General features: G+C 42.0%; 1 protein-coding gene across 1 annotated transcript in view; it reads left to right on the plus strand.

Annotated features, from left to right (window-relative positions):
• The window catches only part of ZNF521 (zinc finger protein 521), a 235084-nt gene that overhangs the window by 88845 nt on the left and 124427 nt on the right, over positions 1-21812 (plus strand). Inside the window, exon 5 of the mRNA XM_082315101.1 lies at positions 4750-8102. Coding sequence (XP_082171227.1) covers positions 4750-8102 — 3353 coding nt within the window. The remainder of the gene's footprint in view (positions 1-4749; positions 8103-21812) is intronic.

Raw genomic sequence — 21812 nt, forward strand, 5'->3', positions numbered from 1 at the left:
GATGCTTCCCCCTTCCTCCCTCCCCTTTCACGGGATAACTCCTTCTGGTATTACTTCACTTTTCTGTTAGTGAGCACTTTCCCCCATAAATATGACTGAACAGGTGTTACTCTGCTACTAACTGAGTTTCCAGCTGTCCTCCTCCAACACAGACCAGGCAAAATCTGTTGTTTCGTCCTATTAGACAGACTAGAGAACTATCAAGCCTGAGATGGAGGTCTTCCTCGCAGGATACGGTCGTTTTCTTGCCAGAAGATGGTCAGGAAGGCCTGGCTGGCTAACAAAGACAGTCCTTCAGCTGCTGGGTGTAGTTCCAGTTTTGCATCCCCTTTGGCAGCAGCACAGAGACTGCTGCAGTGTGGCCAGCCAGCAAAATTAGGAAATAAGGACCTCTTTTATTTACTCAGGCTGCTGAATCATGGGCATTCCTGTCTGCTTGGAGAAAAGTCAGGCAGCTCTACTTTCCACTGGAAGTCTCAGGAGTGCTTGGTACTTTCATCTCAGAGTGTTCACACACTTGTTTTAATGTGCTTTATGGAAATGGTGAAACTCAGCAAGTACAGTTGGTGTAGAAAAACATCTGCACTAACTATTCACACACATTTGCATCTTTAAATAGACTTTTAGGCCTTGTAGCCGATTTCTAGCAAAGTTTTTTGGTTCTGAGTGCTAGAGCTTTCCTAGAGTCAGTGAGTGTGAAGTGACTGGTTCCAAAAATTAAAAATTTACATGGACATGTTAAGTGCATCACACTGAAACTCAGAATACTTGCCATAACACAAAAAAGGCATTTACAGTAAGTAGCACTTAGTGAGTGCCGAAGGAAGAAAAAATAAGTCGATACAGAAAATATATTTTAAAACTCCATAAACACTCCGTCAAATACCTGGAGCCCTGTTCTGCCCCCTGATAGATGTGTACCACTCCTGGGAACTTGTATGTCTGCATCTGAATTTGGTCCAGAGTATTTTAAAACAGCTTGTTATAACATTAAAAATCAGTATTTGTAATGTTGACATAGCTCGGTGGGTAGGTGTCTGCAGATTTATATACACATGGCTGTACGCAGAGTAGCAGCAAACTGTATTTTCTATGAGAGTGATTGGCAAAAAGGGGTTTGCCTGACAGCAGGTCAAACTTTACCCCCAACACAGAGCTGGCTCTGTGGGAAGGGCCCTGGAAAAGTGGGAGTGGAGTCCACATCCCGAGCCTGCTGGTGAGCTGTGGGGACCTTCCTTTTAGCTCCTCCATCACGGCTTTGAGTGCCCCGATATGCTCACCCGATGCCTGCGCACATGGAGTAGTCTCGGCGCATGGTAGCAAGCTGTGGATCGCCGCCATTTGGAAGGAGATGCTCTTTATGGTTGCACGTTAATTTTATGGTGTGGCATCTTTTGTGGGGAAGGGTGGGGAGATGTCAGGACAGGCAATGCCGTCATTCAGGTCCTGCTGTAGCAGTAGTTACTCATAGTCCAGGTTTCCTTCTTGATCGCTGTCCCCAGATCCGTTCGTAGACAGCCCCTAAGCTCAGCAGGTGCACTAGTCCATCGCACACAATGTTCACGCAGCGTTCAGGTTGGAGTCCGCACATCAAAAGTCACTGCAGAGAAATGTTTCCCTTGTCGCAGAAGCAAGGTTTCAAAAGTCCTTCTGCGGTCACTCACGGCCGACAGACCCGGCTTTGGGAACCCTTTCTGTGAGCGCAGCCCAGGGGCCCTCCTTCCGCAGGGTGGTGGCCGGCCACCGGTGCCCCCTTCCACGCCGGGGGGAAGCCAGGGAAACATGTTGGCCGCATTGTTAGGCTCGTACTCAGGAAAATCCTGTTGTCCTCTGCCGTGCGCTCTGCGGAATTCCCCCTGCCTCGCTGGTTCTTCTGTAGCTCTGAGAGATTGAGAGATTTTCACGTTTGAAGTTACAAGGACGCAAGTTGGACCTGCAAGTGGTTTGCTCTTCTCCTTTTTGCACAAAGAGAATTACTCTGCAGAATTATTATGGGCTTGGATTAAAAACCCAACAGCAAAGTGACACACAGAAACATTTATATTTGCCAGTTGGAAAGTAAGAACCGGATCTGTCCTGTAGTTATGCTATTCCCCCTCCACTTTCCTTAGCCTATATAAAAGCTAATGGAGAGACTCTCAAGCAAACAAGGAGAATTGGATGGGGGAAAGGGGCTGCCGTTCCTTATACCGTGGTCACACTCAGCGCTTGATCCCGACCCTGCTGCCAGCCCGCTGAGATGCACGAGCCAGAGGGAATAGTAGTATAATAGGTAAAACTGGGCAGGCAGTGGCCACAAAAAGGAAGAGATTTACTACTGTCTCCGTGATGGTACACTATTTATAACACTTACCATATATTCCTCTAAACATTTGTACAATAATATATCATTTCTGCATAGGATATACATTTTAATACTAAATTTGGTTACAAAATATGTTGCCTGGGCAGTCACAGACTATTTTTCTTCACTCAGTTGCTTGACATAAATTCCTGTTTATCTGCCAGCAGTGGTCATATGTCAGAAATATGTTTGATTTTTAAAGGACAAAAGGTTTTTCCACTTAAAAGGCCTGGCTAAAAATGTTCATTTAAAATAAAATTTAAATACGTAGCAAAAATTAACATCTTTTTCTGTGAATAGTTGTTCCACTGTTTTGATTATTTCCAGTTGTAGAGTCAAACCCAGCAATTTGAAAGGGCAGTACACAGATTTACATCAGAAGTCTCCTGTGAATATTGCAGTCATTAATGTACCAACTTAAAAACTCACCTGGCTGGTATTATTTCCTATGTATGACAATGAGTAACTTTGCTTCAGTTCATTGGGAAGCGTTGTAGCAGATGATAGTACTTTTGCTGGAAGGGAGGATTTTTATTTTTCAATTTTTATCTTAAAAAAAACCAAATGCCTTTGTTTTCAGTTCAAAGACATAGTACTTGGGCTAGGGTTTGGTTTTGTTGTTTAAATACATACTATTAGTGCAGATTGTTCATAGGTAAATACAGATACGTATTTGTGTGTGTGTGTGTGAAAGGGATGTGTAATTTGTGAAACCCTCCTCTTCGAGACATAAACAAGAGGATAAAAACCCATGCAGTTTCCAACTTATCCTGAAAAGCATTGTGTCAATGGGCAGGCATCCAGCAATGGTGTTTGGTTGTTTTCTCAGAGTTAGATGGTTGCCATCTGGCATTGATAGTGAGATGGCGTTGTCATCAGTTTCTAGATGCAGGAAAGGAATGAATCCTCATCTGTTTCCTGTGGATAAGCAAGAGGTTGATCATCTAGTAAAATCTTGTTACCTTAAAGAAAGCCGGCTTGGAATTTGTTTACATAATATAGGCCAGCTCTAACTTTTATGTTGGTGTAGTAGAATTCTTGAGAGAAGGCTGAAGATGTTAAGAAACTTATTTCTTTGCAACAATACCTCAGGAAAGATATTTTTCGAGAGGTTTATCCTGTCTTTTTCTGTACTATTACTGTAATCAGTTTTACTTTTAAAAGGAAAAAAAACCCCAAGCATCGCCCCTGGAAAGCAATAAAAGGATTATTTGATGTAGAGTGGTCTTTCAAGCATTCTTTTAATATTTTTGAAGAAGTTTTAGGTTGAGATAAGTGTGATCATTGTAGTGTTGTAGTCTACATTTAAAACAAAAGGTGCAAAAATTGTAGAGCACATCTGTTGAAAAAAGTAGTTACAACTGGCCCTGTCTAGAGGTGAGGTAATATCATGGATAACTAGTTCAGTTTATTATCTGGCTAGCATTTCTGTTTTGTCTTTTCCTTGTTACTCGTAAATCTTTCAGCTTTTACCATAATCATTTATCATTTTTCCTGTTTCCAGTTTTTTGCGCGTTGCTTTGTCTGTGATCACCTCACAGTACAGGTTCTGCTGGACTAAGGAAGTTCAGCTGGCTGAAGCCTTTGCAAAAAGGAAGAAGTGGTGGGCAACCTCTTGAACTTAAAAAGGAAAAAAAAATGCTGTTCACATCTGCCTTTTGAAACTTTCTCATTTTCCTTGATCCTAGCTGTTGGTTTGTTAGTTTGTTTTGAACATTTAATGATACAGCTGCCAGCTTTCAGTAACTGAATTGTGTCGTTATTGGAGAAATCTGGTTGCACTTTATTAGAGCAAACATCACTGTTTATACTGTTGTCCTGTTCCTCCCCTGCAATTTTTCCTATTATTGTTTAGAATAACAGCCAAGTCTCTCTCAGTAATAGCCTTTAAAAGATTTCTGTGTTCAGAATCAACTTCAACAGGAAAAAAAAGCTTGTGGCAAAGCAGGGGGAATCTTTTTATTAAATATTAGGCCTGTGGGTTGACTGTATTAATTTTAAATCATTCCTGTAATATTTTCCCCTTTCTTTTGACTCTTCAGATGCTCACATAATATGCAAATCATTTTACAATGGATACAAAAGAAACATTAAATATAATAAAATCTGCATTTTAATAAAGTTGTCAATGTATAATACATATCCTGCAACTGAGAAAGAATGATAAAAAAGCAATAAAAAGGTAATATAGGCACAGAACTATTTAATAACTTTTAATGTTTTACAGTCTGGTAAAAATAAATGTGGTCTTGAAGCTGTTGGATACAGGTGTAAGAAATATCCTAGTCTGAGTTTAATATGTTTTAGCTATTTAGGACTAGCAGATCTGCATTGTTCGTATGCATTTGCTGTCTCCTCTGAACTGTAGGGTTTAAGCTTGTGGGCATGTTTCTTTCTCATTTCAGATGGAGTGGATGTTGAGGATGACCCCACTTGCTCATGGCCAGCATCATCGCCTTCTAGCAAGGACCAAACTTCCCCGAGCCATGGAGAAGGTTGTGATTTTGGTGAAGAGGAAGGAGGCCCAGGGTTGCCCTATCCATGCCAGTTTTGTGACAAATCGTTCAGCCGCCTCAGCTACTTAAAGCACCACGAGCAAAGTCACAGCGACAAGCTCCCTTTCAAATGCACGTATTGCAGTCGTCTCTTCAAACACAAACGGAGCAGGGACCGCCACATAAAGCTTCATACGGGAGACAAGAAGTATCACTGCAGTGAGTGTGATGCAGCGTTCTCAAGGAGTGATCATCTTAAAATTCACTTAAAGACTCATACGTCCAACAAGCCATATAAATGTGCCATTTGTAGACGTGGATTCCTGTCGTCTAGTTCGCTGCATGGTCACATGCAGGTTCACGAGAGGAACAAAGATGGCTCTCAGTCTGCTTCCCGGATGGAGGACTGGAAAATGAAAGACACTCAGAAATGCAGTCAGTGCGAAGAAGGCTTTGATTTTCCTGAAGATCTTCAGAAGCACATTGCAGAATGTCACCCGGAGTGTTCCCCTAATGAAGACCGATCTGCTCTTCAGTGTGTTTACTGTCATGAACTCTTTGTAGAGGAAACGTCTCTGGTGAATCACATGGAGCAGGCTCATAATGGTGAGAAGAAGAATTCATGCAGCATTTGCTCTGAGAACTTTCATACTGTGGAGGAGCTGTACAGCCACATGGACAGTCACCAGCAGCCAGAGTCATGCAACCACAGCAACAGCCCATCTTTGGTGACTGTAGGCTACACCTCAGTGTCTAGCACCACTCCGGATTCGAATCTCTCGGTGGATAGTTCTACAATGGTGGAAACGGCTCCCCCTATACCAAAAGGTCGTGGAAGGAAGCGGGCAGCTCAGCAAGTGCCAGATATCACTGGTCCTTCGAGTAAACAGGCAAAAGTTACCTATAGCTGCATATATTGCAACAAACAGTTATTTTCCAGCCTTGCTGTTTTGCAGATACACCTGAAAACTATGCATTTAGATAAACCCGAACAAGCCCATATCTGTCAGTATTGTTTGGAGGTATTGCCATCTCTCTACAATCTGAACGAACATCTTAAGCAAGTCCACGAAGCTCCAGACCCAGCACTGATTGTTTCTACCATGCCCGCCATGGTGTACCAGTGCAACTTCTGCTCTGAAGTGTTCAATGACCTCAACACCCTTCAGGAACACATTCGATGTTCTCATGGATTTGCCAACCCTGCTGCTAAGGACAGTAATGCATTCTTTTGTCCCCATTGCTACATGGGATTTCTTACAGATTCTTCTCTGGAAGAGCATATTAGACAAGTCCATTGTGATCTTAGCAGTTCCCGTTTTGGTTCCCCTGTGCTTGGAACCCCAAAAGATCCAGTGGTGGAAGTGTATTCTTGTTCTTACTGTACAAATTCTCCAATATTTAATAGTGTTCTTAAACTGAACAAGCATATCAAGGAGAACCATAAGAACATTCCTTTGGCACTGAATTACATCCACAATGGAAAAAAATCCAGAGCCATGAGTCCCTTATCTCCTGTAACCATTGAGCAGACCTCTTTAAAGATGATGCAGGCAGTTGGAGGTGCTCCTCCTCGTCCTGCAGGTGAATATATTTGTAATCAGTGTGGTGCTAAGTATACTTCCTTGGACGGTTTTCAGACTCATTTAAAAACACATCTTGACACCGTCCTGCCAAAACTGACCTGCCCTCAGTGCAACAAGGAATTTCCAAATCAGGAGTCTCTGCTGAAGCATGTTACCATTCATTTCATGATCACCTCAACCTACTACATCTGTGAAAGCTGTGATAAGCAGTTCACTTCTGTGGATGACTTGCAGAAACACCTACTGGACATGCATACATTTGTGTTCTTCCGCTGCACCTTGTGCCAAGAGGTTTTTGACTCCAAAGTTTCCATTCAACTACACTTGGCTGTGAAGCACAGCAATGAAAAGAAAGTATACAGGTGTACATCTTGCAACTGGGATTTCCGAAATGAGACTGACCTACAGCTTCACGTTAAACACAACCACCTGGAGAACCAAGGCAAAGTACACAAGTGCATCTTCTGTGGCGAATCCTTTGGTACGGAGGTGGAGCTGCAGTGTCACATCACTACACACAGCAAGAAGTACAACTGCAAGTTCTGCAGCAAAGCTTTCCATGCTATCATCTTGCTGGAAAAGCACTTAAGGGAAAAACACTGTGTTTTTGAAACAAAAACTCCAAACTGCGGAACGAATGGGGCATCTGAGCAGGTTCAGAAAGAGGAAGTGGAACTCCAGACCTTGTTGACAAATAGCCAGGAGTCCCATAACAGCCACGATGGCAGCGAAGAAGATGTGGACACATCAGAGCCTATGTATGGCTGTGACATTTGTGGAGCAGCTTATACCATGGAGACTCTCCTGCAAAATCACCAGCTTCGAGACCACAACATTCGACCAGGAGAAAGTGCCATAGTGAAGAAAAAGGCTGAACTCATTAAAGGGAATTACAAGTGTAATGTGTGTTCTCGAACATTCTTCTCTGAAAATGGGCTTCGAGAACACATGCAGACACACTTGGGACCAGTGAAACATTATATGTGCCCAATCTGTGGTGAGCGGTTTCCGTCTCTTCTGACTCTTACTGAACATAAGGTCACACATAGTAAGAGCCTGGACACTGGAAACTGCAGGATTTGCAAGATGCCTCTCCAGAGCGAGGAGGAATTCTTAGAGCATTGCCAAATGCACCCTGACTTGAGGAACTCCTTGACGGGGTTCCGCTGTGTGGTGTGCATGCAGACAGTGACCTCCACGCTGGAACTGAAAATCCACGGCACGTTCCACATGCAGAAAACTGGAAACGGTTCTGCCGTGCAGTCCACGGGGCGTGCACAGCATCTCCAGAAACTGTACAAGTGTGCTTCTTGCCTGAAGGAATTCCGCTCAAAACAGGATTTAGTGAAACTTGATATCAACGGTCTGCCATATGGTCTGTGTGCTAGCTGTGTTAATCTCAGTAAAAGTGGTAGTCCAAGTGTCAACATCCCTTCAAGCAGTAACAGACAAGGCATGGGCCAAAATGAGAACTTGAGTTCCATTGAGAACAAAAGCAAGGCAGGGGGACTGAAGACTCGATGTTCTAGTTGCAATGTTAAATTTGAATCAGAAAGTGAACTCCAAAACCATATTCAGTCAATCCACAGAGAGCTTGTTCCAGACAGCAACAGTACACAGCTGAAAACACCACAAGTATCTCCAATGCCCAGAATCAGCCCCTCCCAAACTGAAGAGGTAACCCTTTTTTCTTTGCTCTTGACACCTTCCATCCTTTTGGAAAAAATCCCCCTTTTTCCAAGTGGTCTTGTCACTTGTCATGAAATGCTTAGGCTGAACCATGTTACATTTCCATCAGTAGCCATTAGCTAGTAATTACTTGCTTCTTGATATGCCTTGCATCTTGGATTGAATTGTGTGGAATAGGACTAATTCCAGTCTCCCTAGGATATTGTCTTCCGTATCACTGAGGAGACCTATCTTCATGCCAGCACAACTGAGATCTGGAATCTTATCCTAGCTCCCTTACGCGTTGGAATCCCCAGCTAGGAGTTGTGCTTACGGCAGAGAGCGTTAATGACAGAGGAGTAGAATACAGTGAGCCAAAATGCTGGCATAAGGGGTGGATTTTTAAAAAATATTTGTGAGCAACAAATTGAGGGTTTTTTTTGTAAATTGTCTTGTAGACATTCATTTTCCCCTCCTATAGCATATTTTGATTAAGCAGAAGTGCAATGCTAGCCTAAAGTAAATTGGGAAATCAGTCCTTTGGATGCAATTCCTTGTTGTGTTTTTCTTTCCATTCCTGATGAACAACATTTTGATGTCACTGAAACACCTAGTGCCCGATGATTGAAATCCCATTCGTGCAGCATAACTTAGAAAGTAAATATATGTATGTTTCAGAAAAAAGCCAAAGGGTCAAACTCTTGAAAGATCTGATCTGCTTCCTCAGTTACCAATGATGAAGTAATAACACCTGTATATGGGAAGGTGGGGGGGTGCGTACTGAGGGAAGGGAATCTATTTTATCTTCAGAAATATTATCAATAGAATGACTTAAAGTTAGTGTTTTATGCACGATATCTTCTATAATGACCCCTTATAGTTCAGGAAGCCTAAAAACACAGCACAAACACGTGAAAAGAAATAATAGCTTTTGCTTCAAGAAAGCTTTTAGCCTGTAATGGTACCAGCATGGTGCAACCCATTGCTGTGAATGTGTACGGATACCCGGTGGCCAGGGCGCTGCTGCTCTTCCATCACTTTCCTCACTCCCTGTTTGTGAGCCCATCTGTTGGGTAAGAAATCTCTCAGCGTGTCATCCAACGGTGTTGTGCAAACTGGAGGGCAGGAGGGAGGCAGAGAGGGAGGAGGGGAGAGACATAAGGATATGTGGGCCAAGAGCTAAGTATTTGTGGAGCTACCAAGAACATAGCTGGAGACAAGCTGGGAGAGGGCCACTGAGGCAGCACAGGGCCTGGAGTGCCACGAAGAGGGAAGTGGAGCTGGGAGATGAGGGTGAAGTACCAGGCGGGATGCATCTGCCAAGGAAGGGCCCTATGCTTTCATGACTTCTGCATCTCCAGTTTGCACATTGGGCTGTGGTGGGGGACACCTGGGGAATGGGATGTGGTGTGGAACGGGTTGTTAGACCAATAACCGCGGGTCTAAGGAAAACCTTGTTTTCAAAAAAGAGGGAAAAGGAATGGCTCCCATTAGGTATAGTTCAGGCCATTGATGGTCCTGTAGTACTGCTGCTGAGTGGGAACCACAGGATTACCAGCTGCAAGTTTTTGATAGGTTCAGAGTCATCCTGGTTTGTTTCTGTCATCTTTCCCTGAGTGACTACTTGAAATCTCTTTTCCCAGTCATGTTGGAAGCCAATTCTTGCTACCTCAAACACAATCAGAATCATGTGTGTTAAGACAGTTACCATGATAAGATGTTACCAACTTGTCTTTCTCTTGCTTGTAAACTAGACAAAAAGAGATTTGGGGGTCCTTTGTGGTGATATAAGGTCAGTTACCTTCAGTGTCATCGGTGAATCTTCTTGTACTTGGATCATGTATAATGAGAGTTCTTACATCTTATTCTGATTGGCATCATGTTCCTCTTCTTGCTCCTTTTGATTTTTGTTTTATTTATTTGTTGTATTTAAGATGAAAAAGCCTTTTAAACTACAGCAAGATTTGTGAATAGCATTTCCCTGCTTTCAGATCACCATTTGCCCCCAACCCCCATTCGGAACTTGTAAACTGATTTTTCAGTGTCTATGATTCTAGCCTCCACATAAGTAACCTAGACTTTCAGATTCTTTTCTCATGGGAAGCACAAAGCTATCAAGTTCCTGGTAGAGCATTAGTACTTCTGGAAACCATAAATGCATGTTTGTAAAATTCTGAAAGATAATTTATTTTTCCAACAGATACTACTGGTTTCAAGCTGTAGCGACGCAATTGTTATAACGATGAGAATCAAAATTGAAAGTGGTAATACACAAAAGTTTAACACTATAGATTGGATGTCCAGGCTGAGGGAAATGAAAACATAAGCATGTAACACAAACAGTAAAAACAAACTGGATTTCTAAAATTTGTTACTAGTCAGTGGCTTTGCTACTTCACTGGAAGGATATTTCTTGAATTGAATGGGATGTTGAAGATGGCTACTTAAACATGCTATTTTGGGGAAATTTTCAACAAAAAAAAATCATAATATTAAGAAGTGAAGGTTTCATTTGCATTATTGAGAGTCATGTGGTTTGAGATTTCAGTCTTTATATAAAGAAAATTTCATTCCCGAGGCAAGAAAAATATGGGCCAGTTGTCAGACTACTAATAGTGCTGAATACCCTTTGTTACTCAGTAATAGATTACTATGGTAAAAGTACTAGAAAATGTCTTTTTAAGATAAAAGATAGCACCAAAAAATGTCACTTCTGGCTTCTTTGCCAAATATTCTCATGGCTGAACTAGAAAACTTCCCTTTTTAGCCTGTACTCAGTAATGTGATAGGGTGCAATTACCTTAACATGGTATAATGTCATCAGCCAAGCTATCACCTACTGAGCTCACCCTGCTTGCTAAGTGAAAGATGTTGACCTGAATCATCTTCACTGAAAGTTACCTTTCAGTTGGGATAGGAAATGATGGGCAGTGCTCATCATCAGTTACATCAGTTACAACAACTCAAGGAACAGGCCAGAACTCATTAAGTCCATCATACTACTGAATCTAGTACCCGTAAGCTGTCAAACAGACTTAAACAGGCAGATTGTTGTTAGCTAGCTGTTGAAAGAGCTCTGAAATTGGTAAATCTGTAACTTATTCTTTGAGCTTAATGAGTTGCTGAATTCAGGTTGTAGATTTCTTGTAAAGATCTTGAATCATTGCAAGCACACTGTTAGGCTAGGATAATAATCTTCTTGGTGATAGTGTTTAAAAGTGGAGAACAAGGTCTGATATGATAGTGAATTGGGAACTAGACATCCGTCCTTTTTGTGTCACTCATTTGCTTTATTGACTCAGACAAATCTACCTGAACATCTCTGCTTCATTTTCCTTATTCAGAAAAAAAGATTGATAGTTCCTGAAAAGTGTGTTGCCACGCTTAATTGCGATACGTTTTTTGTAAAGCACGTGGAAGATGAAAAGCAGTGTTCAAGAAAAAGTGTGTGGCCTTGCTTCTTCCTCCTTAATATGCTGTCATGCACCTAATGAGAGAACTCCTGACTCAGCAGAAGGTGTGCCCTCACTTCTTAAGCTTCGTTACTTCTGTGCATGCAGAACCATACCAGTGGAACTGTGCAATAATAGTTATATTGTTAATTGCTTAGCTTGTGGGGGAGGAGGGAGTGGACTCCAGCTTACACCAACAGTTTACTGCTAAAACCTTATGCTAGTGTATCCACATATGCAACTGCGCTCAGTTTGGGGTCCTGTTGGTAACTTCCAGAGTAGATGCTCAGCAAGCGTAATTGCTTCTGTAAGTAGCTTAAGTTATGTATCACTTTGTTCCATGAATGTGAAGCTCACGTGAATATTGTATTATCTGTGGCAATGGAGACAGTCCTTCATTAATAATACAAGAATACTCTGGGTTTTCTGGTCCTCAGAAGAGAAGGAGCAGTGCAAGTACGCTGCCAAATTACTGCAGGAGTAAAGATGCTTATTTAGGTGTTGCAAAAGACTTGCAGAAACTCAATATAGCAGAGAGTGTCAAAAGTGCTGGACAAAGGAGAGAACTAGCAACTGTCACACCAGCTGAAGAACAGAATAAGTGTGAATTTGGGGCTGCGCTTCTGTCCTGTTGTGGTTGTGCAGAGCCGTGTGCCAGGATGGGCATGTCACAGCAGGGGACACTGGGCACATCACGCACCATTCTGGAAGGAGCCGTGAGAGTGCAGGCTGACAATGAGCTTGTGGAGACGGGGTCACAAAATTCAGATGCTGCGGAGAGCTGATGGCTCTTTGAAACTCAACTTATCCAACCTCAGATGAATCCAGAAATGGTATCACCCTGGGAGAAAGAATGGAGCTCAGGTAGGTGTACTGTTTTATCATTACCTTTTTTTCTCTTTATTCATGGGCCCTGAATCTACCTTTTTTCTCTTACTTTTCCTCCCCCCTTCTCAAAACACTGCCAGACTCACAAAGACAGAAAACAGGAACTGCCTTTTGAAGTAGCTGGTTTGTTTCAACAGCATGCACCTGGCAGTCAGAGGCAGAAAGAAGAGAGAAAAGACTGTGAGCAACCCAGAAATGTTCCCAGATGCATGCTTTTGGCAGGGTGTGCAATAGCATTTTAGCAACATAAATCACTGTGCTTTTAACGGAAAAAAATGCACTGAAATCAATAGTCATGCATTTAATTGAAACACATAAAGAAATTAAAATAATCCTCCTCATCAGCAATCCAAGCTGATCATTCTGACTACAGGATTTTTATGAATAAGCACATAAACTTGTAATGTAAACATAAGAAGTAGTGCCTGGGGTTTCCTGTCAGTGAATCCAGGCCCAGAACAAGTGATGTTCGTGCTGGATTTTGGATTTGGGGACAGAAGAAGGTAAAGAAGGTTTGTTGCTGGCACAAAGATTTGGCTTTGAAATAGTTTGTGGAACTAATCTGTGGCAAACATATTTTCTGCTTCTGGAGTTTTAGAATGAGCTCACTGAAAATACCATTTTTGTCTTCTTGCATCATTTTGACATTGTTTTCAGGAAGGTATTGTTTAAGATGTGACCATATATATTTTTAGGAAGGGCTGCCCTGTTTTTCTGGCCACAGTAGGCCACCTTCACTTTACGCTGTGCCCTAATTTCTGGTAGTACCACTGCCATGGACTGGCTGACAAGATACAGGCTTAAGCATTTCTCTTCTCTTTGTCTTCGCACTTTCAGTAGTGAGCTATCAGACAGAGTCCTGTCTGAATTTAACGAGGATGGTGTTGTTTATTATCCTGTTGCTGTAAATCCTACCAAAGTTAAGCAGCAAACTTCCCACCTTCTCACACACACAGTGTGAGAAAGGAAGCCTGTGTGTTGGCTGGGAGCTGCTGAACAGAAGCAAGAGGGATAATTGCAGTGAGTTTTCTTAGTTTCCTGTCCACTGATCATTAAAATCTAATACTATTTGTCTGTCTTGTTATTTGTCAGAGGCTTCAGATGAGGAATTTGGAGAGGCACCTTCTTCGCACCTGTGGAAAACTTTGCATGAGAGGAAGAAAGGATAACATGTTCTCCAAAGTTTTCAAGAGCACCAAACCAAGATTTCTATGAAACAATGCAGTGGTGGGGGGGATGCCTGCTTGAAGAAAGGCAGAACTGGAGAGGGACACAGGAATGTGGATGAAGACCTTAAGCATCTCTAGAGAGGGCAAATGTAGATTCAACAAAGCTTTATGAGACAAAACATCCTGAGATGTATACTCCAACAGGTCAGCTGTGCAGCCCACGGTCCTCACGAGGCTTTCCCTGTACATGTATCTGCTGGCCAAGTGACCAGGGTAGCATGCCACAATGTCCCTTCTGCACAGCCCCAGTAGAAAATCAGAATAGTGATGAGTATTTGTATTTTGACCTCAGAATTGGGTAGAAACAACAAGAAATTTCTTCTGTTTTTCTACCCTGATTATCTTCAGAAACAAGACATGGGAAATCATGCCATGTCTCTTTTTGTCTGCTGGTTTGCATACCTCTAGAGTTCTCTCTCTTCCTCCTCTTATTTTTAGACAGCTCTTGGCCAGTTTCAAGAAAAAACTTCATAGATGAGTAGGAATCTCAAAGCCTATAAAGGTTTTACAACGTTTGGGAAGAGAGATGACCCAGCAGGTGATAGAATCGAGACAGGAAAGAGGCCTTTTGGAGATCCAAACCAGGAAGATGGCTTTAAATGAAGTTCATACCTGGTTTTTATGCAAAAGTGAATCAGTCACAAGAAATGAAGCTATAAGAAACCATGATCTTTGAACCTGGTTCTTTGTGGTGCTCACAGACCAACTTCTTGAGTGGCTGTAAATGTTTTGAGAAGTGTTTTTTATCACTGCTCAATAAAGTTGTTATATGTAATGTGTGTATTATTTGTCTCATACAACAAACATAACACCCAAATTTGTTACTCTGTCATCAGGGAAATAAAATGGGCTAGCCATTAATTTAAAATGGATAGTAGCCCCAGTACTGCTTGTTTCACGAAGTTGTACAAAATTAACATAAATGAACCACCTGATATGTAGCATCTTGTTAAAGAGTCCTCTTTGACCTCCCATAGCTCTGTGATGGCTGGTAATTGATCTTATGCCTGGTTGTTCAAAACCCTTAGGTATTTTTTCCTCTGGCCAAACCCATCTTTCATTTGTATAAAATATGACCTGTAGTATTTTATACAGTGTATTCTGCTGAATACGACAGCAGAAACGTGTCTCCAGCTAACATCTGTCCTCGCCGTGGGACATTTCAGGACAAGAGGCAATGGGCACAAACCAACCCACAGGAGGTTCCCTCTGAACATCAGGAAACAATTCTACTGCGAGGGTGACCGAGCACTGGCACAGATTACCCAGAGAGGTTGTGTATCCTTTGAGATACTCACAAGCCATCTGGACATGGTCCAGCTCTAGGTGGCCTTGCTTGAGCAGGGGGGCTGGACCAGAGAACCCCCAGAGATCAACCTCAACCATTCTGTGATTCTGTGGTTTCCACCATCCTTTGGGCCTACCTATCAGATGTATGTTGATGTTATCCTGTTCTTCCTTGGTGGTTAAACCTGTGTTGCTAGTATATGGCTTCATAAGTCAGGGAATAAAAGGGTGGGGCCTCTCCTGATACTGAGCATCTCAGTACAGTCCTACCAGTAATAATGCGCAAATCTGGGGAAAAAAGCCCCTGCCTACAGTTTTTATTAGAGGCCTGAATACCTCGAGATGAAAGCCTCGCATGCATTCATTGATCATTGATAATGCCTGTGAAATGCCTCCGAAGAGCGACTTAAAAATACAGCCACTTACAAATATGGCCATTTAAAAGTTGCTTGCTACTTGTGTACTCAAAAACAAGGTGGGAGGTAGGAGAGAAGGAAGTATTTGTCCCCTTCTATCATGCTTCCACACTTTTGGTATGCTGTGTGGGATGGACTTCCTCTGTTATCCAGATTCAACATTCTGTGCAAAAAGGCACACCTAATGGCTTTTCATATCTGGAAGGCCACCTCTTCCTCTCTCCATTTTCCAGTAGGAAACAGGGTGGTTCACCAACAAAGAATGATCTGAGACTCCAAACTTCCAAATTTCCTTTTGTTCCTGTTTTCCCACTGCTACAGCAGTCCTCAATTTCTGCTGCATATGAAAACCTTGCAAACTTGACAGTGGCGAATTTGCAGTTGATCCTGTTCTGCTTGGTGCTTCTTTGTAGGCCTAGTCAAGGAATGTCTGCACCACCTGATGATTTTCTTGAACTATCTGTCTTAACCATAGCTCCTCAGTTTTCTTATATTGCCTGCTTCACAGCTGGTAGTTTGTGTGATGGTGGTTGAGTGGTTGAAGTCCAGCAAACCTAGAAGTATGACATTCTGCTTCTGAAGCAAATTCTGCAATCTCTTTTTTCTGATAGGGAAATGGTAGACTGAAGCCCCATGCAAAAAGAAATTGGCTTTTTACAGGGTGTACCAAAGAGGAACTGCTGAAATTTTAAGAAGTAATGTGAAAATAAAAGATTATGAAATGGGACTGAGGGAATTCTGGGAAGTTCCCTTAATTCCCTTAGAGGAAAGCAAGTATGTCTTCACAGGACAAAATGGCTAGACACAAATGATTGTGGATAGCGTTGAAGACTGGCTCAGCAGAGTGCTTGTTTTGCTGGTACACCACTTCCTTGGGCAGCTGTGCTGCCCCAGCAGAGGTTTTTCCAACTGGGCACGCAGTCAAGCATCATTGCAATGTCAGCAGCTGTGTGCCAGCTCAGATGCTACCAGTATATTTGTTAACATTGATGTGGCCTAAGCGTATCCGTACAGGGTAGTACTATAATTACAGCAGTATGATTGTAGAACTCTGTTCGTGGCATATTTCGTAGCGTAGGCAAGCTTTTGTAAAGCCCCAGTCTTGCCAGTGTTATCATGTGAAGCTTTCATTTGTGAAGTCCCATTGACTTCCCCAAGTGCAGAGCTAATTGCATGAGAACGATCTAAGGGGTTTAATCCTTCTCCTGATACTTCAATGAAAATTAATTTGTTATATATTATGTATGAGTAATATATTTCTGTTTTTACATTAATATTAATGTTGCATATTTTTGAGCAGAAGTTCTATTCTGTAGGATTAAATCATCGTGGTAAGTAATAGCCCAGAATTCTGCAGGAATAAAGGTTGAGTTGAAAGTGGACAATTGAGAGTCGGGGGAGGGTCCTGAGTCACACTTCAGAAAGTGAAATTAATCAGCATTAATCTTCCATAGTTTGGGAGAAAAGTGATTTTATTTAAGTCAAACAAAATAAGGTATATAAAAAGCCCCCGATTTTGCCTTTCTGTTAAAATCCAGAGAGCTTTTACAAAATTTGTGATGGAGAAAAGAGACAAAAGAGTATTCTCTTGTGCATACTTGCAAACTATTAATTTTATTGGGCTACATCTGTTGCTGATTGTTGGTGAAGAAAGTAGTGGCTTTATTGAATGACAGTCTGTCTCAGTATGCCTTTTTTAAAACAAAGGAAAAAAAGCAACTTTAAAAAGAAAAAAGTCTACCAGCTTACTCAGAATATCAGCTTTTTGCATCTCAGACCTGCCAAGTCATTCTCTACTGCCTGTGCTCTGGTGCCACATCATCTGCAAAATTATCAGCGCAGTCTTGATCATAGTTTCTCCTTAACGTCCATAGCCACACAGCTGCTCTGATACTGAGACGGTGAATGTTAGGATGCCTCTTGATGGGTTAGCAGCTCTCTGGCTTCAGAGGGTCTCAGGCTCGCAGCCTTCTTCGATTTTAAGAGCAATGTAAGGAGACAGAAAGAGGTGGGGATGCTGACAGAAAGTTCAGTTCTGATACAGTCAGCCCAGGATTCCTGAGCGCTGCTCCGCACATACACTTGCAGTGCTCAGAGGCTTCGCCTCACCCAGGATCAGGCCCTAGGATAGAAAGACAGAAAGAAGCGTATTTGTTTTTCAGATCCCAAATCAAATTCACAGTACTTAAAGCTGTTTGTACTCATAAACTATGTAAACCTGATATGAAGTAATTGAGAGAAAATAAATGTACAGCCATGTGCTGCCAGGTTTTAGAGTTACTTTTCAGACAGGTACCTCACTTCAGTACTGAGTTTCAAAGACCGAGAGAGATTTAAAGTATTAGAAAGCTGGAAGGGAAAAGATGCAATTTTTAAATGTTGTAAGATGTGGTTCTTTCTGTGTGGGGATGCGAGACATAGCAAGCTAATGCACTTCATCAGCCAGGGGAAGGAAAGGTTTGTAACTAAGAGACATTGAAGACAGATGTGATTAAATGCAGAATCCAGAATGTAAAGGTGAAAGACAGAACAGCAGACTAAGACTTCAGAGTAGAGAAGGAAGGAATGCTAGAATGAACATCTGTATTTCTGCCTCAGTGCATTTTGTGTATTAAATCAATAAGTAACCATAATGAAAGAAATTAGAAAAAGGGATGTTTTTCTCCATTTTTTGTTTTGCTTACCTTATGGGATTGATTGTATTCTGTCTCTAGGCATGTGCACTCGGACCCTGTTAAACTTAAGACACTGCTAAACAAAAGCAGAAGAAGGGAAAAATCCTCATAAAATCAGTATGAACATTCTTTTAAAAGCAATCAGGAAATACTAATTAAAGGGTGTTGTGTGAGCAATGGGAAGAGTTAGCAATTAGTCAGTTCAAAAAAAATGCAAGATGACAGTGCTCCATAAGCAAGATAAATAGCTAACTATGCAGTGAAACTGGCTAACATATGCTTAGTTTTTTTAGAGCTTAAGGTTGACAAAGTAAGCATCGAGGAAGATAGAAAAGAAATCCTCAATTAAGGTACTGTCAAAAATAATCTGAGCTATGATGAAAAATGGCTAAATGGACAAATAAGCTGGGATCGTGGTTGCTCTTGTGCCTCATGCAGGGCCAAACACACTGCAAATGCTTAATAAAATAATGATGTGAAAAATCAGCTGGCAGCATTAGGAGTCAGCATTGGGAAGTTGCTGTAGCTAGTGTGCAAGTTTGAACTTGGTTTTGCACATGATTTGTTGGAAGCTATTCCCTTTCTCTTGTCGGGTTACCTTTCTGTTGTTTTAACAGGTTGAATTAGCTCCACCCTGGATTTAATGTGAGGAAAACTCTGATTGAATGCTTGGTCTGGGAGAGGGTAATTAGAGGATGTGGGAGGTGTGGCATCACTCTCTCTTGGCAGCAGCAGGTTGTCTCAGCTGTGTCATTGATCCATGCCCTTGGTCTGTGCTGAAACTGAGTGGAAAAAGCCTTGAAAGTCCCTTTTACTGGTGTGACAAGGGTGAACAGTGTACCTAGGTGTAAACAGGAGGTTATTGTTAGGTTAAAGGTACACATTAAAGCCATTTTTGGTAGTGCATGCAAGAGAGGTCTGAAAGGAGTATAGAATAAACTGGGGATGCCTGCAAGCCTGTACGCAAAAGAGAGAAAGTAGACACGGTGCATTAGAAGCTATATAAGATGTATTTTTGGTTACTTCTCATATAGGAAACAAGTATTCAGTTAAAAAGGGGATACAGGGGATTCAGTTAAAAAGGGATCTAGAAATGGTATATGTAAGCAAGGAAACCAATACTGTTGAAAAAATGCTTTGTCGCGGAGCTTGTGGCATATCCTCCCCATGGAGAAGAATGAAGTATGGATTAGGTATAATATAATGGAATATAGCATACAAAAAGTGATTTACAAACACAGAAAAATATCCATCCCAAAATGCTCAGAGAAAGGAGCTGAAGATAAAAGGAAACATTAAGCAGATAAATTTAGTCTTTTAAGAAGAGATATCAACAGCCTGGGAAAAGGCTACTAAACAGACATTTAACAGGAGATGTAAGGATTATGCATGAAATTACTGGTTTGTGAGCTTGATTTAAACAGTGAGGAACACGAGAGAAAGGCTAATCAAAGACATGATAGAAGAACACCTAGAAAGTTTGGATTTAATGAAGGATAGAGGGCAAAGATTCACAAAGGGAGGATCCTGCTTAAAATTTTCAATAAAGGGTATTTTGAGAGAGTAGCCACAAGTGCTGACACAGAAGCCTATAAACATGATTTACCAGGATTTTAGCAAAGCTTTGGAAACGGTATAGCACAAAAGACTAATCTGTTGGGTGGATAAGTACGGCATAGGGAGAGATACTTTGTTTGATTAAAAAAGAAAAGAAACACTAACTTGGGTATGGAAAGCATAGGAGTCTTGTGAATTGAAGCAGGTTAGGTTGGAGGAGTGTGAATAATGGAAAGCCTTAAGAATCATTATTTGCACCAATTTTGTTGAATTTATGCAGCATATCAGTAGTCTGGAAGAAAGAATAAGTAGCAAGGTGATGAAATTCCCTGATAGTACAAAATGGGGGAAATGTCAGAACAAAATAGGCAGGTGATAAAATTCTGAATGACTTTGACAAGGAGGTGGAGCATGGGCAGATAAGTAGCATATGCAGTTCATTTTTATAATGAGGCTGGGGAATAGAAAAAGAAGAATGTATGGATACCTCAGACAGTCACAGGGCACAGAAGGCTACATAGAAGGATCTTCTGCATACTTCTGAAGCACTTCTGAATAGAACTGTAAATCCTCTAGTAGAGTGGGTTTTAGTTCTTCTACTTTGTTTATAAAAGCAAATAAAATTCTGGGCACAGGCTTGAAGTACCAATTGGAAGACCATATTCTTGGGCCATTTATAAAAGGAGCAAAGCCTCATTTGACATGACTTGGACACTTGGGCACCTTTATAGAAAGGAAATTCTGAAAACTGCAAAGTGACAAGTGAGGATCAGGACAATAATTAAAGGTCTAGGTGACATTAATTATTCAAAAGGTTAGAGAGACACATGCATATGCTCTGCGTGGATTGAAGGCCCAATCCGAAGCTCATTAAATGTAGTCACAGAGAAGCTTTGCATGCCGGAAGGCTTTAAATTGGTTCTGAAAAGAGGATTGCAAACAAACAGGGATGCAAGAGGCAACTGGATTGCCCAGTGTTCTTGTGAAACACCTAGTCCAAGCAGTTAACTCTTCTATGACAATTTTTAGTGGCCCCAGGAATGACTTGGGCCTCAGATTTACGCTCAGCATGTAGGAAACAAATTGGCACTTAGGTTCTTGACAGTAGGGGGTTTAGTGAAGGATTGTGGGCTTGTTTATTGAAGAGTTTTTATGAAAAGATGAGGCCACAATAATATAAGAAATAAAAGAAAAAGTTAAACCACTTTCTTAATCCCATCTGATGATGTATGTGTCGCTCTTTTCTGGAACAAATCTTTGGAAGTTTTGCAACAAGGCACAGTTTAGAGCACAGTACAGCTTCTCCAGGTACCATACTGGTACTGTCCATATGCAAATGCACTGGTGAGGGTCTTCTGCAGCCCACCTTTGCTGATACGAAATTACTCGGTAACATGAAACGTGCGTCGGCTTGTTTTTGCATTTGGAGGGGAGAATGAGAATGTTGCCGTGTTTCTGTCTCTCGCAGGAGGCTGACAGGTATCCTCTGGCAAATGCAGCGGTGGCAGGTTAGGGTGTAAGTGCCCCCAGCTGTCCGCCCTTCATCATTGTGTGGAGCTGATATGCCCTGGGCCGTGAGCTGGAGCAGCAAGGCCTGGGTGCCCGCTGGGTCCTGCTGAGGCCTCCGTAGGCACAGGTGGCTCGGGCAGAGGGGCAGGGAGCTCAGCCAGGGTTCCTCGCTGCAAAGAGCTGCAGCAAGGGAAGGCAAAGATGGCTGTCACAGCCCCGCGCTTCTTCCTCTGTAGAGCCATCTTGTATCGCAAAGGGCTGGAGACACTCAAGAGAGATTCAAATGCCTCCTCAAGTCACAGCCCAATTTTTCGTCCATGCTGTGCTGTGCAATTGCTTCTTCCCCGTCTATCCAGGCAAGGGACATGGAGCTGCAAAACCCCAGGGCTCATTTCTGTCTTATTCCCTCAAGTTTCCCCTTTGTGGGAACACAGAGTGAGGAGGGGCTGGGTCTCCCCCTGGATCTCACCCCAGTAGGGAACTGGGACCAGCCATGAAGCACTTCAGGACCCAGGAGCTCCTGTGAGCAGTTACGAGTCCCGTGGTTCTGACAAAGCTTGCGAGACTAAGATGTAACTTGCAGTGAAAAAGGACTTCCTTAGAATGCGAAACATATGGAAATAAGTATGTGGCTTTTGTTTAACGTGGTGTGAAAATGACTGGGTTTGATCATTTGAAAATCTATAAGTAAATGGGATTTACTGAG

Source organism: Platalea leucorodia (assembly GCF_965183815.1).
Source record: "Platalea leucorodia genome assembly, chromosome: 1".
Lineage (NCBI taxonomy): Eukaryota > Metazoa > Chordata > Aves > Pelecaniformes > Threskiornithidae > Platalea > Platalea leucorodia.